The 18,089-nt window shown below is 47.7% G+C and overlaps 1 protein-coding gene across 8 annotated transcripts in view; it reads right to left on the bottom strand.

Moving 5' to 3' along the window:
• The window catches only part of COL16A1 (collagen type XVI alpha 1 chain), a 706,769-nt gene that overhangs the window by 511,565 nt on the left and 177,115 nt on the right, over positions 1–18,089 (bottom strand). For all 8 annotated transcript variants that reach the window (XM_069622515.1, XM_069622517.1, XM_069622520.1 and 5 more), the window contains exon 4: positions 12,788–12,905. In XM_069622515.1, the coding sequence (XP_069478616.1) occupies positions 12,788–12,905 (118 nt within the window). The remainder of the gene's footprint in view (positions 1–12,787; positions 12,906–18,089) is intronic.

The raw sequence follows: 18,089 nt of genomic DNA, 5'->3' as shown, positions 1-18,089 counted from the left end.
TCCTTTTTGATTACGATTTCTATACAGTGGGATCGGAGGACCCCTGATACAACGGTAAGGAGAAGAGTCCACCCCATTCAAGGGGAGTCATACTCCAGGAGAGGAGGGCAAGTGGAAGAGTCCACTCCATTCAAGGGGAGTCATACTCCAGGAGAGGACGGCAAGTGGAAGAGTCCACTCCATTCAAGGGGAGTCATACTCCAGGAGAGGAGGGCAAGTGGAAGAGTCCACTCCATTCAAGGGGAGTCATACTCCAGGAGAGGAGGGCAAGTGGAAGAGTCCACTCCATTCAAGGGGAGTCATACTCCAGGAGAGGAGGGCAAGTGGAAGAGTCCACCCCATTCAAGGCAAACCAGCCTCTACGAGGTGAGGGCAAGGGGAAGAGCCCACCCCATGCAAGGTGAGCCAGCCTCCAAGAAAAGAGAATCGGTTGAAGAGCCCACTTCATTTAAGGAGAGCCAGTTTCCAGAAGAAGAGTCCAATCCATTCAAGGGGAGCCAGCGTCTGGGAGAAGAGGGCAGATGGATGGAAGAGTCCATCCCATTCAAGAGGAGCCAGACTCCCGGAGAGACGGGCCAGTGGAAGAGTCCACCCCATTCAAGGGGAGCCAGACTCCAGGAGATAACGGCCAGTGGAAAGGTCCATTCCATTCGAGGGGAGCCAGTCTCCACGAGAAGAGTCCACTAAATTCAAGGGGAGGCAAACTTTAGAATAAGGGGGCCAGGGGAAGAGTCCACACCATTCAAGGGCAGCTAGCCTTTGGGAGAAGAGGGCAAGGGGAAGAGTCAATGCCATACAAGTGGAAGCAGCACCTAGGAGAAAAGGGCCAGGGGAAAAGTGTTCCCCATTCAAGGGGTGCCAGACTTCAGGAGAGGAGGGCCAGTGCCAACCTCCAGGAAAAGAAGGCCAGGGAAATAGACCACCCCATTCAAGTTGAGCCAGTCTCCAGAAGAAGAGGGCTACATTAAGAGTACACTCTATTCAAGGACATTCAGTCTCCAGGAGAAGAGTCCCACATTGAGAGTCCACCCAATACAAGGGGAGGCAGTCTCTGGGAGAAGAGGTTCAGGGAAGGGTTCACCCCATTCAAGGTGAATCAGCTTCCAGGGGAAGAGCGCCAGAAGAGTTCACCTAATTGTGGGTGTGCAGCCTACAAGGGAAGGGGGCCAGGGGGAGAGTCCACCCCATTCAAGGGGAGCTAGAGTCTGGAAGAAGGCTGCCAGGGGGAGGGTCCACCGCTTTCAAGGTGTTCCAGCCAGCAGGGTAAGATGGCCAGGGGAAGAGCCAGACTCCAGGAGAAGAAGGCCAGAGGAGTGATCACTCCAATCAAGGTTTGTCAGACCTTCAGGCAGTGAATGCAATGGAAGCGGGCACCCCATTCGCCATATGACTTTATAAACGCTCACTGCACCCTAAATCCTCTCACAATGGCGAGGTACAAAAGAAGGCTGAATGCACTTCAAAAGGGAAGGACTAGTTAGCATCCAAAAAAGGGGCTACTCTTAAAAATCTCAAGGCCAGGGTAGTGTCCACTCCAATAAAGTATGCTCAGCCCATCCATGCTACACATCTCCAGAAAGTGAGATACTGGAAGGCAATTTCATACAATGGCACTGACCACAGTAGCAATAATGGCGGCCATCTGCCCTTTACACAGCTCCGGGCTAGTCTGAGTTCTGAGGGGACGATCTCAGATGTAAGGGTCTCCGGGGGAAGTGGAAGGGCGATGGGTGTTACAAATCCCCCCTCTTCCGCCCGATCACCAGCGCACATTCTGAGCGCCACTATAAAGCACAATCTCGCCACTGTGCGGCTCTTGAGTGTTCCATTAATCCGGGCATCTTTCAGGTAAAGTGCCATGGCTTGCATGCTCTGTCTGCACACTCTCACACCACTCACTGGCCGAAGCGTGCATCTTTTAACTTCAGGTGAGTGCAAGTGCTGGCTTGCGTGCCTCACCTTCTGGGGCCAGATTCCAGAAACTTTGCACTGCTGAAAATGCTATTTTGAACGGTATTATCACTAATAGTGCAGAAAACATTGCACCATGAAAAGTGCAATTTTGCATGCTATTTGTGTTTTTTTTGTATTTATTTTCAATTTATAGAGCGCTGTCTGCCAAAGCAGTGAACACATTTTGTTTTCAAACACACAGTACAGCAAATGACATATGATCATGATGAATGAGTCTAATTCAGGAGGAAAGCATGTGATCACGAAAGCGTGCACAAAACACAGGTTAAGAAGGGGACGAAGGGCAAGTGGTAGCCCCCTCCTGTGTAGAAGGGCCGGAAGCGAGGACCAGCGAGAGCCACTCTATTTGTATTTGTATTTATTTATGTTTTATAAAGTGCCTTAAACCAAGGCGCTATACAGAGAACAGGGAACGATACAATAAAATGAGTAGGCAAAAAAATACAGAGAAACAATCAATCAATGAGAGTTCAGTGAGTTACGAAATAAAGAATAGACAGAAATAGAATGAAGGGAGTAAGGAAGAGTGTTCCAGTGAAGAGGAGCTAGAAGCTTGAATGTACGGAAATGAGATTGAGCACAAGGCGGTCAAGGTGCCATCAAGAGAAATTGAGAAGAGAAATGGAGAGAACGAGAAGGGGTATAGACTGATACCAGAACAGAGAGATAGTTGGGAGCAAGATCATAGAGGCATTTAAAGACAAGACAGAGAAAATTAAATCTAAGTTGAGTATGAAAAGATAACCAGAAATTAGTCATAGGTGCCCCTCTACGAGAACGAACAAGGCCAATTGAGCTGTTCTTTGGGAAGGTACCCACTCGAAAGTCCGCAGCCACACTTTAGCTCACTGTACCTTTCACAGAGGAGGAATAACCATTTGCATATCAGTCTTTGTCCCGTCCACATGGACAGTCCAGCAACATAATGCCATGGCAGACGTGGAACCTTGCTCACTGTGCTCAGAGAGGCACAGCTCCACCTCACTGATGAGGCCCAACAAGGCTGAAACACGTGTAAGGCGTTGCTCTTGGTACTCTTGTTCAGAAGAGAATTGCCATGGCATGTCAGTGCTGGACTGCCCATGTGGGTGGGACCAAGTCTGATATGCAAATGGACATTTCCCTACTGTGAAAGGTTCAGTGACCTAAAGTATGGCTGCGGACTCCCGAGTGGGTTCCTTTCTAATTTTTAATTTTAGTTTGAAGGCCTGTCACTTTATTGTTTAGGGCATTTTGGACGCTGGTACACCATTGTTTGTCCTTCACGCAAGTGTCTGGAATTAGCACAGTTCTTTAATGATCGTGAACAGCTCTTTGGTACTGGAGTTGGATTGTGCAATTCTCTGGTTGTAGGACTCTTGTTTGGCAGCTATAAACTCTTTTTTGTAGTTGGACGATATTTTGTTGAGCAATAATTTGTTATGGTCTGTGGGAGATTGTCTCCAGGCTTGTTCCTTTTTGCGTTTTTCTTGTCTGAGGGTTTTAAGGTGATAAGAGAACCAGTGATTCAGATGCTTTTTCGGTTTACATTTTCTTAGTTTTAATGGTGCAATGGTGTCTAAGGCTGTGCGCATGCTTTTATTATAACCATCTACAAGGTCGTACGGGTTGGAGGTGGCAGGGAGTTGGTTAAGTGTAGGGAGGATGAGAGGGATCAATTTTTCCACTGTGATGTTTTTCTTACTTCTCGTAGGGATGGCTGAGGCTAGCAGATTGTTGGTGATGGGGCTCAAGGCTTCAAGGGTGAAGGAGAGGAGATGGTGGTTGGACCAAGGTTGAGGGGAGTTATTGGTGATGGAGGCTGCACAGTTGTAGTCTGCTACCCAGTCGAGGGTTCTCCCTTATTATGGGTGGGGTTAGATACTTTTTGGGTGAAGCCTAATTCGGAAATAGTATTGTTGATAAGGGTAGCCTGGTGGTCTTTGGGGTCTTTAAAGCCTAGGTTGAAGTCTCCTAGGAGGAGGCTCTGGGAGGAGTTTTTTAGGTTGTTGGTGAGGATGGTGCTAAGGTCTTCCTCGAAGGATCCTAAGAGTCTGGGAGGTCAGTAGAGTAGATGGATGGTTATCGTTTGGGAGTTGGTGGTAGGCAGCTTAGCTGTGAGTGATTCGCAGGATGAGAGGTGGGTAGCAGAGTCAAGTCTAATGTTGAGATGTGTTTTGGCAATTATGGCAAGGCCACCGCCTCTAGATTCTGTTCTGTCTGCTCAGAGGATGGTGTAGTCGTCGGGGATGGCTAACGAGAGGGCTGGTCCTGTGGCTGAGTGTAGCCAGTACTCCGTTATGGCTAAGAAGTCTAGGTCTTCTGCTAGAATGAGGTCCGCTATATCTGTAGCATGGGCTATTATAGAGCGTGCGTTAATGAGGGCGCCTTTTATGGGTGCGGCAGTAGTCTTAGTGGGGGTGGGGATGGTAGCTGTATTGTGAGTTTTATGTTTGGGCGTGGTGTTAGGTGGGCTGGACTTGGGTCTTCCCAACGTAAGGTTGGCACAGGTGCTAATGGTAGTGGAACGGTTAGTCAGTTTGGACTGGGTCGAGTCCCTGGCTCAAGGCTTGTGCAGTTTAGTTAATCTGGAACGTAATCTGGTGTTTCTTTCGGAAAAGCTCCATGGTAGGGAGAGTTGGGGCAGCATGTTTGTGGCGTAGGGCTCTATGGGGGGTGGTGGAGTGGTGCCAGTGGTGGCCAAGCTCAGGGTGGACCTAGGCAGGCATGAGGAATTGATAAGGTGGAGAATAATTCTCAACAGTAATGAGTAGATGCCTGGTAGGAACATTTTGTTGGTGGTGGGTGGCCTGGTTGGAGGTTGGCAATCATCAGTTGCTGCATATGTGGCTGGGATGTACTTTTTGAATGAGCTGACACAGTGTGGACGTAGTGTAGGTGCACAGGCAGGAGCAATAGGACACTGAGTTAGTCACAAATGTGGGCAGAGCGGTATCTGTGTCACTTAGAAGGCACACCAATTATAGGCCATGCAGATGTACTAGCAACAGGTGTCGGCAGATAGTCACAGATTCAATTAATGCATGGCGAAATTAGGCAGTGCATATGCACTGGCAGCAAGTGTAGGCCCAACAAATCTAGGCGGTGCAGATGCGTAGATGCAGATACGCTAGCAGCAAGTGCGGGCAAGCAGGCTCAATTTCAGTTATAAAGTACACGACATATGAGGCAAGAAAGTGCGCGATGGTGCTGTGAGGCATATAGCAGGCACAGTCAATCGTGGGCGAAGGCAGTAGCGCTCCGAAGCACTTAAGGTTGTACAGGCACTAGGTTAGATGATAGAGGGTTGCAGTACTAGTGCAAGGAAGAATAGCAGTACTAGCGCAATATAAGAAGAATAGCAAGAGTTCGAGACAAAGGTAGAGACTTGAGAGTAAACCAACCGTTCAAGTAATTTAGAAAGATGTGGTAGCACGGAAATAGGACGAACATTTGAAACAATTAATAAGTCAACGGTAGGTTTCTTTAAAATTGGCATAATGGTGGCATGCTTAAAAGACACAGGGAAAGTGGAATTTGAGGGACAGATATTGAAGAAGGAGGTAAGGTAAGACATTCATGGAGGGTAAACTTTAAGAATGAGTGCAGACGGTATTGGGTAAGAAGGAGAGGGAGTAGGGTGGGCTTTGGCCAGTAGAAGAGAAGTATCAGCATAAGAGATAGGTTGAAAACAAGAAATGGAGGTGGAGGAAACTGGTAAAAGAAGTCGCAACTTCAGACGAAATGAAAGATTCAATGTCATTGGGAAGAGAAGCTACCTTAGAGGAGAAGAATTGGGCAAAGTCAGAGGCTGACAAAGTAGAATTAACAGAGTAATCAAGGGTAGGAGGAGTAAGAAGCTGAGAAAGAATTTGAAAAGGTCTCCTAGGGTGGGCAGACTGAGTGAGCAGGAGATCAGAAAAGTAGAGATGCTAAGCAGAGGATAAACAGTTGTTATAGACAACATGATAGGAAAAGCATGAGGAATGATCCACTCTAGATTTGGTCTTGAGACAGCATCTTTCAAGATGACATAGAGAGAACGGCGCATGGAACAGAGATGAGAGGAAAGCCATGGTTAAGAAGGCGTAGTGAGTCGTAGGGAAAGGCAATAAGGAGTAAAGCGAGTCAAGTGAGGAAGAAAGAGATGAGGAGATGGAAGAAGCGGGCTCACCAGGTGTTAGGAATGAGAAAGAGGAATGTGGAGGAAGGACAGAAGTACAAGCGGAGGTAAAGAGTGAGGAGTTAAAGTTACGTAAATCACAGATAAAATGATGACATGGGAGAGAAAGCAGATGAATGCGAGGAAACTTGAGGAAACAATGACACAGAAAGAAGATAGTGATCAGAAAGATAGACTGGGCGAGAGGACACAGGTGAAGGCAAAAAGGATGAAGTAAAGATAAGATCAAGACAGGAACTAGAAGCATGGGATAGAGGATTAGAGAGGGGGGTGGAGAAAGTGAGAGTCAAGAATTGAGAGAAAAGGGAGAGTGGAGTGTGTCGACGAAAGGTGAAAATTGAAATGATGCAACAGAATTAAAGGGGTGGAGGTAGGAAGAATATAGGAAAGAAAATGATCAATGTCATCAGAAAAAGATCCAACAGGGCCAGGAGGTCAGTAGATAAAAGAAAAGAAATTGGATAGAGTTTTGAAAAGATACAAGAGAATTCAAATACAAGTAAGTAGGGAAAACCAAAGACGAAGAAATAAGTGAGAAAGAAGATTGATAGAGGACGCTAATACCGCCTCCACGAGCAATGGGACGGGGAACATGGCAAAACGAAGTCTGCAAGGTGGTCAGAGAGGCAAGGACTGTAGTGTTGTACGGAGGAATCCATGTTTCTGTGATACAGAGAATGTGTAAATTGTGTTTTAGGACGAGGTCCAGTACGGCAGAGGACTTGTTGCAGGCTGATCTTGCGTTCCATAAACCAAGATCAATGACTGCAGCGTTAGTAGAACGTGGAGGGTAAATAGGATTGTCGTAATTGTGAGTAAAGGTAGGTCTGGAAGTAAAAGGATTGCTTTCTGGAGGCATACCAATAAAAACAGAAGTGAACCTGAAATATGTTACCAGCATCAGAGTAGAATAGAAAGTTGAACTAGAAACTTGGAGAAATGGTTGTGCTGGGGAACACAAGTCAGGTCGAGAAGACATGGACGGCCAAGTTAGAGGCACATGGCAGCAGATGGATTTGCACAAAGCTGCGTCACATCCGTGGATGCTGCAGACAGCAAGGGCTGACTTTTTCCAACTAGGGCTAGACTTGTACTCTAGGTACAAGGAGAATGAAGTGCCGCTAGGAGGAACAAGGATTGATAGCAGGGAAAGCGACAAGGGGAGTAGATTGAAACAGGAGAAGACAGATAAGGAGGGGAGAGATTGCAAAAGGACTTGAAAACAAGGCAGAGAAAATGTTATTTAAGACGAAAAATGAACGAACAGCCAGCTAAGACTAGAGACAGCAGGGGTAACTGCCTTGCAAGGAGAAACAGAGAATAGAAGATGGATTGAGGAGTTATAGATAGATTTACGAGGACTAAGGTGGCAGAAAGGAAGACCAAAATGCAAGGTGGAGCAATAGAAAGAGGGTGAAGACATTAGAGAGAAGACAAGGAGCTTAGCAACCTGGAAGGAAACAAAAGGCCTGGCTTTGCGTATATTTAACAGATGAGCATGACAGCAGAGAGAGAGCGAGGAAGTATGACAAGTGAAGGGAAGAGAGGGAAGAGGAGAATCAAGGTAGACTACCAGGTTACGAGCTGGGTGTAGTCAGCGTAGAAGTGGTGGGACACCCCGAAATAGGAGATGATAGAAGCAAGAGCACAAGTGAAGAGAAAGTAAAAGGGGACCCAGGACCAAACCTTGAGGAACACTGTGATGTAGCGGGAAAGAGAGAGAATTGATACCGGCACAGGTGATGCAGCAGGTGCCATCAGATAAGATGCAAACCAGCTAAGCACAGAACCGGAGAACGCAAGAGACGAGAGAGAAGTAAGCCAGAGAGAGTTATCGGCAGTGTCGCAAGCTGCCGACAAGTCAAGAAGGATTGGCAGTGTACAATGCTTAGCATAGCGAGCAGAGAGGAGAGAGTCACAGACGTAGAGTAACGCCGTCTCAGTGGAATGGTGGAGATGGAAGCCAGATTGAAAAAGAGGAAGCAAAGAGTTAGATGCGATTCAAGAAGAGACTTGAGAATAAACTACACGTCCCAGAAGTTTAGCGAGTTAGGTAGAAAGAGAAAGAGATATAGGTTGATAATTTGCAGGAAGAGAAGAGTCCAAGGAAGGTTTTTGGAGAATAGGAATGATTGTGACGTTTTTGAAGGAAGAAGGAAACGCAGAGCGTTGGACTGACAAGTTAAACAGGGAAGTAAGGAAGGGAAGGAGGGGATAGACTTTGAAAACGAGAGACAAAGGAGGGGGATCAAGAGGGGCAGAGTGGGATGTGCGTAGCCATGAATACCGCAACCTCAGATTCAGAAGAGGCATTGAAAGAAGGGGGAGCAGGAAAGCCAAGGAGAAGGTAGGGAAGAGAAAGATTGGGAAGACATTGAATGTGCGATGGCAGCGCGGAGAACAGTGACTTTGGAGAGAAAGTAAGATGCTCGGTCATCAGCAGAGAGGGAAGAGATAAGAGCAGTATCAGGAGCTGGAGGAGCATTAGGCAAACCCCCCCCCCAAACCCCAACCCCCCGGTATTAGCCTTGTTGCAAATCCCCGTAACTCTCGAAACCCCTTCCTTCTCTTGGGGTCCCTTTCCACGCACAATCATTCACACTGATTTAGGACCTTCCACTGAAAGTATTCACCCCCACCCCCATCATGAGGGGGCTCACCCATGAATCATTTAGAATCTTGGTGCAACTTCCGGAGCTTTCCTCCCTACCCTGCACCAAAAGCCACCTCCGGCACTGAACTGAGTTCCAACTATATGCAGGGAATCCGGGGAACTCGCGGGCGCGGCGGAGCCAGAGTGGACAAAGGGGAACGCAGTGCAAGAGTCTGGCACATTCAAATACGGAACTCCCCACTAAACCCATAGCTGACATCACAAAAAAGATCCCTGCTTGGTCTGCGGCCACCCCTCGCACAGCAAAAGACCGCATTCTTCCTATGTACCCCCAACAACAAAGGACCCTTGCGTTTCCACCATCCCTTTCGACCAATCATGGTGCTGGGGCCGCCCTCGGGCTGGCTGCAGCATTGATGCTGGCGGGGCACGCACCGGCAGCAGCGGGCGGAAGTGCTAAGAGAGATGGGAAACTCATAGGTGCGCCCGGGGAGCAGGCAGGGGCCGCCATATTCCATGATGGTGGTTTATCAGCATTGGACAAAACGTCTGTTTTGAGGGGGCAGGCTTTGATGACCCCAACCTTTCAATGGAGTGCGGGAGGGAGAGATGAAAGGAGGGATGACTGGGAGTCACGTGCCGCAATATCCTGTGCCACACCCCAGCCCAGAGACGGGACCGGAAGTCAGGCAGACACTGCCCCGGCAGGCAAATATTTTTAGTATTTTTGTTTTCAATTTCTCAGTAGTAGAGCAAGCAGGCAGGATGCTGTGTGTTGGTCCCAGTGCAGCAGAGGCCCTGGAAGCAGCAACTTGTGTCTGTGTCTTTGTTAAGGGGTCCAAGGACCGCATGGACGCGGCCTGGTTTGTGGCATTGCCTGGGTGCCTCCAGTGCCTAGGCCGCCATTGCTGGGGTGAACCTCGGCCCTGATATCAGTGCCCTGGTGATCCTGGCGCTGCAGGGTCCGACACGACCCGTGGCCCGCCCCGGTGACCGGAGGCGGGCCACCACACAGGGGTGAGTTCGTATCTCAGCCAGTCCCAACACTCAAGTCGCGCGGCTAGAGTCAGGCCACATGCTGCAGCCAACATCACCTAGCTAGCCCAGCTACACACCCAGCATCATGACATCATTACAATAGAAACAAAAGACGGATTTCTCAACTTCTAAACAAAGGCCTTAACAGTGATAAGTGAGCACAGCAAAGGAGACAGCAATGTTTATTATCTCATGTATATGTTCATTGTCTATGCACACCACACCTACCTAGAGTAGAACGTGTTTCCAGATGTACTGTGTTCGCTGATACCGTGTAATAAATCATTTTACTCTCAAATAAAAATATGACAAACGCCAGCAATTTGCCTTACGCCATGGAAGGCTGCAGATATGTTTTCATATGTTGTAATTTACTGACGCTCCTCTCACAATTAGCAACAGTGACTGTGAGTATTAACAATATCCTCGGGGCACACTCGCATTTGGAAACAACACACGTTTCTTTGTTTGGTGAACATGTTCCAACAAAGGCAAACGTTCACTGTGTACAAGCACACATTGTGGGTTTTGTCACCAGGGTTGGACTGGGGCATACAATTGTGCCAGGCATCAACGGCAACGTACCCACAGATACAAAAGGCAATTCCTGCCTTTTGTGACAGACTGCTTGAATAGTACCGGGGGGGGGGTCGGTGAAATGTGTTGCAAAACGTGCAATTTAAAGAATGTTTATTCGGCAACAATAGTCAAAACTACTAGGCGCATAGTGAAGTTGGTCACTTATGAAACGGGCCCACATTGGGCAAAAATGTGTCCCACTCTGACCTAAAAAACTGTCCCACATTAGCATTTTGAATTTTTGGTTCTGGCATTCCCTGCTGCCATATAGGCCAGTCTGAGCCTGTTGTCACTACCTGTTTTCTACCCGCATCTATCACGTTTTTCTCAGTACATGCCACACATGTACCCTGAAACATATATAACCAAAGATTAATGACAAAGCACCTTACCAGTGTTCTAATCTAACTCGGCTCTCATCCACTAACCTCATTCAAACCCCTAGATTGTGCAAGTCCATTGCCTAAAACCTGCAGAGTAGCAACAAAAAAACAAGTCTAGCTTTTCCCCAAACTCGAGCAAACCTTTGCTTTTTCTGTGTCCCAGTTCCCACCATAGGGTGGTTAGATGACTCCTTGCCATCAGGATACTTATTTACAGCCCCTTAGCAAATCAATGCTTTCTGGGAGATGTAGTCTTGGTTGCTTTCAGTTGGATTCAAATACTAGAAACAATGATTTTCAAAGACAACTAGACATTTAATGATCCCCCAAAATGCACACAGAAATGGAAATGTGCCCACTTGCCAACTGCAATGCCATAATTACTGCCATTTCACCCCCTCTTTAGATAGTGTCCCTTCAATGTTCGCTTGCCAACCCCTCTTCCAAACCTCTTTCTCCCCGTGCAGTCTCTGGCTTCTTTGCTTAATACCATAAACTAAAATGGAAGCCTTTATGCACAAGCATGTGTTTTCACAAAGGATTTCTTGTGTGAGGGCAGATAGCCTTTTTTCCGTTTCTCACAAGGAATGCACAGCTGAACATGATGAGAGTGTAGGATTGCTATAAATACAGGGCCCGGCCTGGTTAGATTTCTTCCCTGAGATGGACAGAGTAATTCCAGGGTCGCATGCAGCAAACACCTAGAGAACCCCATATTTACATATGTATTGACATCATCGGAAGTGATGTCACAGAAAAAGACAATACAAGAAGTGGCATCAGTCTTTGATACTTGAGGGGACCATGGGAAGTGGCATTGCCAGCAGATGCCACTACAAAGCCAAGAGACAAATAACTGTGATGTGCAATATATGAACGACCACTGATATAATTTGTGGGGTAACACTGTAGTCCGGTAAACGAAGAATTATGCCTTTTTTAAATAGCGTACATTAAGAACGGACCCACTTGTAGGGGCTGCCTATTTTGGCAAAGTCCAGTGATTAGTGAAGAGCTAAAGCTGGGATTCAAGGCACTAGGCCGCATGCCTTCCCAGCTCTAGAAGATGTAACTATTTGATAAGTTCTGGATTATGAAATAATGCTCCGTATTATAGCTCAGGCCACAAGCAGAACAGCAATCCCATAATAAACAAACTTAAACATATATACATCTTCATACAGGCCTGTTAAGTGAAAAGAGTATGATTGCAGCTTTATTTTCCTCATCCTGAATGGAAAACTATGAGCAACCGCATGAAAATAAAGGTGTCGAAAAAGTATCCACTGTGTTTCGCAACTATACCTTCAAGGCTTAAAGACAGACAGTGAAAGACAATGCATGATAGTCGATCATCTGCTTGTAGTCATTTTTTTCAGATTTTGCAGCTTGAATTGCGCCTCTCTCATTTGCCATTCACACTTGCCACACACACACCGCTAATTGCCCATCCCCGCTCTTTGCTGTGCCTGCAGGCCCTACCACTATTCTCTTCCCATTGTAAATGCTCAGCTGAAAACAGAGACGTGTTAAGAAGTTATTTGACAGGTCTCTATAGGAGACCTTGAACCGCCCTCTTTTATTCTTCCTGCTTGAAATTCAAAACCCCAAAAGACGAGGAATGGTAGAACTCCACCAGTGCGAGATAGGATGTTACTGTCCTTGACAGCGAAAAGCTGCCCCAGTGCCCTGCAAGCAACAGTGCGACCGTAAGCCATCACTTTTCTTGCCCCCAGAAAGGGCCACGCTCTGTGCGTCAAACAACGAGTGTTGCAGACAAATATTTTCTCCATTAGGAGCCAGTGCAAAGATTTCAAGGTGGGGATAATGAGAGCAGACATTCCTTCGGGCCCTGCACTAAACATGAGTGAAGTGTGACATGCTGTCTTCATAGTAGCCCTGATGCTCTGGCACTTCTCAAGCTCTGATCTAACACGATCACCACGTGCTGCTACTCAGAACTGCTGATGATAAGCGCCTGCACATTAATATGCACTCCCCAACCTCACACAGGCCAACAGGTGATGTAGTACTCACTCCGTGGGCTTCACAAGCGGCGTGCTCCCCAGGCGCAGGATGACCGGCCCCTTTGGGTTACGGATCTTCTTTATGGAGGGAAGTTTCATGAGGGAGAATCTCCGAATAAGGTTAAACCCTGCATGGAAGAAAGCAAGAGCAGCCATGATATGATATGACAAGTCATTTATAACGCGCCTGTACACAAGTGTTTCTAGGCGCGACAAGACAAGGAGGGGAGGACAGAAGGAGGACAAAACAACGATCTTACTAGGCCTTGTGTGATTCAGATCGCGCAAGTGCGAGGGCGTGGGAGGGAGAGAAGTGCTGGGGGGGAGAGCAATGGAACGCGTAAGTGCTGCCAGGGAAGTGGCTCATAAGTGCAGGTTGTCAGGGGACTGTAGGGTTGCAGATACAGTCCCTAAGTGGTTGGGAGGCCCAGACGCACCGCAAGGGCAACTGGTTGTGCAGGAGCCTGGTCCTGTAGGTTCAGTGGGAGACTAGGTAATCAGAATGGGCAGCACATATGGGCATCAGCAGGGGAGAGGGAGAGAGAAAGCAGAAGCGAAAAGGAAGGTCTTGAGTTGCTTCCGGAACCTTAGGTGGCCCTGCTCAAGTTTGAGAGAGGCAGGGAGGCTGCTCCAGAGTGAGGCCCCAGCTGAGGAGAGAGATCTACCCCCCACTCTCTGCCGGGAGAAGTGTCTGACCCTCAGAGAGTTGGAGTTGGATGAGCCGAGGGCTCGTGAAGGAAGATGCTTAGGAAGAGAAAGCTGGATGTAGTGTGGTCCCTGGCCCCAGAAAGCCTTGTGGGTGACGCAGAGGGTCTAGAAATTGATCCTTCCAGCCACAGGGATATGATCCCTGGGCTTGAGGCCAAGGATATGTCTTGCAGTCCTTTTATGGAATTAGGGGTAAAGCGCAAAGAGTAGAGGCAGGCAGATTAAGAAAGAGGCTGTGCCAGTAGTCCAGCCTAGAGAGAACCAGGACTCTGGAGACAGTGAGCTTCTGCGGGAGAGATCCAATGAGGGAGAGATCAGACACAAGAAGCCTCCTATCAGGGATAGAGGAGGCTTCAATGAGCTGAGGGTAGGGGGGTGCTTATGGAAGGAGGGTGTCAAGCTGTATTGCGCCTTAATGCACTGTGGGTGACATTTCGACCTTCCCTGTCCAGTATGTGTGATGTCACAAGCATTTCCAGTGCAAGAGGTTAGGTGCTTTCCCAGTGTAGTGTGCGTGGTGTTACAAGCATTGCCTGTGCAGGAGGACACATGCCTTCCCAGTGCATTGTGGGTGGTGATGCAAGCATTGCCAGTGCAGGAGTGTGCATGCCTTCCCAGTGCAGTGTGGGTGGTGGTGCAAGCATTGCCAGAGCAGGAATTTGCATGCCTTCCCAGTGCAGTGTGGGTGGTGATGCAAGCATTGCCAGTGCAGGAGTTAGCATGCTTTGGCAGTGCAGTGTGGATTCTGTTAGAAGCACTGCCAGTGCAGGAGGTTCCACTCCTTCCCAGTGCAGTGTGCGTGGTGATGCAAGCATTGCCAGAGCAGGAGTTTGTATGCCTTCCCAGTGCAGTGTGTGTGTGGTGATGCAAGCATTGCCAGTGCAGGAGTTAGCATGCTTTGGCAGTGCAGTGTGGATGCTGTTAGAAGCACTGCCAGTGGAGGAGGTTCCACTCCTTCCCAGTGCAGTGTGGGTGGTAATGCAAGCATTGTCAATGAGGAGTTTGCATGCCTTGACAGTGAAGTGTGGGTGATATTACAAGCATTGCCAGTGCAGGAGGACACATGCCTTCCCAGTGCAGTGTGGGTGGTGATGCAAGCATTGCCAGTGCAGGAGTTTGCACGCCTTCCCAGTGCAGTGTGGGTGGTGGTGCATGCATTGCCAGAGCAGGAATTTGCACGCCTTCCCAGTGCAGTGTGTGTGGCAATACAAGCGTTGCCAGAGCAGGAGTTTGTACGCCTTCCCAGTGCAGATGCTGTTAGAAGCACTGCCAGTGCAGGAGGTCCACTCCTTCACAGTGCAGTGTGCGTGGATTGTCGGTGCCTTTCGTGCTATATTGGCAGGGATCGTCAGTACAGTGCTTGCATTGTTGGGGGCAGGAAATACCAGCGCATTGCATGTGATTAGGGTTTTTATAACATGCACATGAGAACCAGGGAACAACCAAATGGGAACACAAAGTGCCCAAATAACAAGAATATTCCAGAAAAACTGAGTGAGTTTGGCGAAGACGGGTCTCCCACGTGAATGTCTTTCAGAAGCGAGGGGCTTGAGCTGAAGCTGAAAAGCTTCTGGTGCCTCTGGTTTCATAGATAACATGTGTGCTGACCCTTAGGTGGTCCTCAGAAGATCCCGAACTTGTAAATGGGTCCTTTTTTAAAAGTCTGAATTGAAGCACTTTTAGAGAGTCCTATTCTTACAGATGCATCACATCACAGTGAGATCAAGTTATGTGCCCAGGATCACACACTTTGCTTAAGCAGTGAGGCCTGGCTTTTACGCTCCTCTGCAATGCAGGCTCTTGCCAACATTGGTTCCGACCTCTAATTGGTGCGCACAATTAATGTTTGGCTTTCAAGTACTGCAATCACACTGTGTTAAAGAATTAACTTGCAAGTGCAGACATCATTTAAAAACAATCGTGCAATATGTGTACATCCTCATAGAACTGTTTAGCCAAGTGAGCCCCATTGCAGCTTCTTTTTCCTCACCCTGACACCACTATACTCTCAGCACTTACAGGCACCACAACAAAGGCAATTCTGTGATGTGGTCACCTGCATATAGTACATGTTTGGCAAATCTCAGAGCTTGTTATGGATAATGTTAAGAAAATGTCAATATTCACTTAAAAGCAAACCTTTTTTGCATGTCAGAGAAGCAGACGTGAATTGTCTTACTTGAAAGAAGGCACTCATTTGCTAAATACAAGGCTCTGTGTGTTGCCCTTTGTTTGGCAAAGCCCCATCACATGTCCAATCACATGCATTCATGCAAATGAAAAGGCATTACCAACAAACCCTGTTTTAAAGGATTGCCCGACCCTTGTGTACGTGCCGGCCACAGAGCAGATCTTTGGCAGCCTGTCACTGAGAGAGCATAGCAGATCAGCGGGGTACCAGGAGCAAAAGCAGGGATGTCATTTGGGGGTCGCCAGGAGTCGCAGGCGCAATACCTGTGGTCTGACTTGCTACCCTTGGATTAAAAAAGAAATGATAATCATTTAACTGGAAGCTCCTGGGCACTGGAATAGCAGGGGTGGAGGGGCGCCACATCAGGTCTGCAGGACCGGAGGGCAACCCAGTCCTCATCCATCAGGGTGAAGGCTAGGCTGGGGCTTGCAGCAGAGGCGTTGCTAGGGGGGGGATAAGGGGGCTATAGCCCCTGATCTTTTGGTTGTAGCCCGGATAGAATCTCCGGAGCTACAGTCAAAAGACTAGCTAGCCCCCAGTCCCAAAAGTTCTGACATCAGCGTAGCCCTGGTCTTTTCCAGACCTAGCAACACCCCTGGCTTGCAGCCCAAAAAGGAAGCGCTCAGTAGGGGTTGGAGCTGACCGTGACATGTGGCACGTGTCACATACCATGTTCAGCTCCAACCCCTTAAACTCCGGCTTACTCGGGGTTCATATACAGGAACCAGGAAGCTTCCTGGGTCCTGTTTATGAGCAGCATGGAGGAGTTGAGGGTGACGGACCAAATTTGGAAAAACAGGTAAGACTTTTTTTTTTTATGTGATGTGTATTTTGCATTTGTAACGTGTGTGTCAGAAGTATGTATGGGCTATGGGTCAGTGAGTGGTGGAGAATGAGATGACATGTTGCAGTGTGTGTGTTTGAATGTTCTGGGTGTGTGTGTGCCTGTGTGGAGAATGCAGTGTGAATGAATGTGAGAGGAGATGTATGTGTGGGTCAAGGGGGATGCGTGTGTGTGTGTGTGTGTGTGTGTGTGTGTGTGTGTGTGTGTGTGTGTGTGTGTGTGTGTGTGTGTGTGTGTGTGTGTGTGTGTGTGTGTGTGTGTGTGTGTGTGTGTGTGTGTGTGTGTGTGTGTGTGTGTGTGTGTGTGTGTGTGTGTGTGTGTGTGTGTGTGTGTGTGTGTGTGTGTGTGTGTGTGTGTGTGTGTGTGTGTGTGTGTGTGTGTGTGTGTGTGTGTGTGTGTGTGTGTGTGTGTGTGTGTGTGTGTGTGTGTGTGTGTGTGTGTGTGTGTGTGTGTGTGTGTGTGTGTGTGTGTGTGTGTGTGTGTGTGTGTGTGTGTGTGTGTGTGTGTGTGTGTGTGTGTGTGTGTGTGTGTGTGTAAGGTCCGGGCCGGGGAGACTGAGGATCACTAGAGCATTTTTGACACATCCATTATTGACTTTGCATGTGTTACTGGCATTTTCGGGCAAAGCCAAGTTCATATGCATTACCTGGCTAGACTGGCATTTTGGTGCAGTCAGTCTAGCCATTGCTTACTGTGGCATGACATGTATTACTCAGCAACTTTGATAAAGCAAGCATGATAATTAGTATTACCTCACTAGACTGATGTTTTGGTGTAGCGGCCTATATGTTTCTTACTGTAGCATGGCTTTTCATTAACTGAGCATCTATGATTAAGCAAGGATAAGTGTTCTTATGGGTCTAGACTAGCTTACTTTGGAACCAGTTTGGAAATGTTTTCTTATTGTTTAATGTCGGTTTTAATGGCCAAACCAACAGGTGTTTTTTCTTACATCGGAGTGCTGGCATATATTGCCAGAGCCAGCTTTCTGCCTAGTGCCAGTAATGATACTATAGAAACATTTTAAAGCAAACATGAGCATGTTCTTATATGGGAATACTAGCATATGTTGCTGGAGTCAGAATGGAAATGTATGGGCACAGCCAGCATACAAATGTTTTTTATACTTGCAGATATTGCAGGGACCGGCATGATAATGCATTGGGAAATGCACTTGTGCACTTTTGGTGACTTGCATCTATTGTACTTTTTTCATGAGTTACCCTACACCCTACAAAACCAATTGCAAACTGTCTGACCTTTTACCCAAATTTTCACAGAAAGTATGCTGTGTAATGCACCATTTTAACCCATTATTCTAAACATTTTCTCATAGGAGGGGGGTTAATCCCCTTATCCCTCCAAACCCGTTTTTTTTAGTGTGGGTACCCCTCGCTACGCTCGGTCGCAATCGCATATGTGTGGCAAATATTTACACCCCCCAATAAAACAACTCACCAGCCACCACTGGTGGCTGGTATATTTGGGGACCATGCGCCACCCCTTTCTACGCTAGGTAAAACATTTAAGCTTTGATTAAAAACATATGTATTTCTTTCACTTGGAGTA

The sequence above is a fragment of the Ambystoma mexicanum genome, chromosome 11 (assembly GCF_040938575.1).
Source record: "Ambystoma mexicanum isolate Mex_15411 chromosome 11, UKY_AmexF1_1, whole genome shotgun sequence".
Taxonomy (NCBI): Eukaryota; Metazoa; Chordata; class Amphibia; order Caudata; family Ambystomatidae; genus Ambystoma; species Ambystoma mexicanum.
The sequence above is the reverse complement of the archived record's forward strand: the minus strand, read 5'-3'. Positions and strand labels throughout refer to the sequence as shown.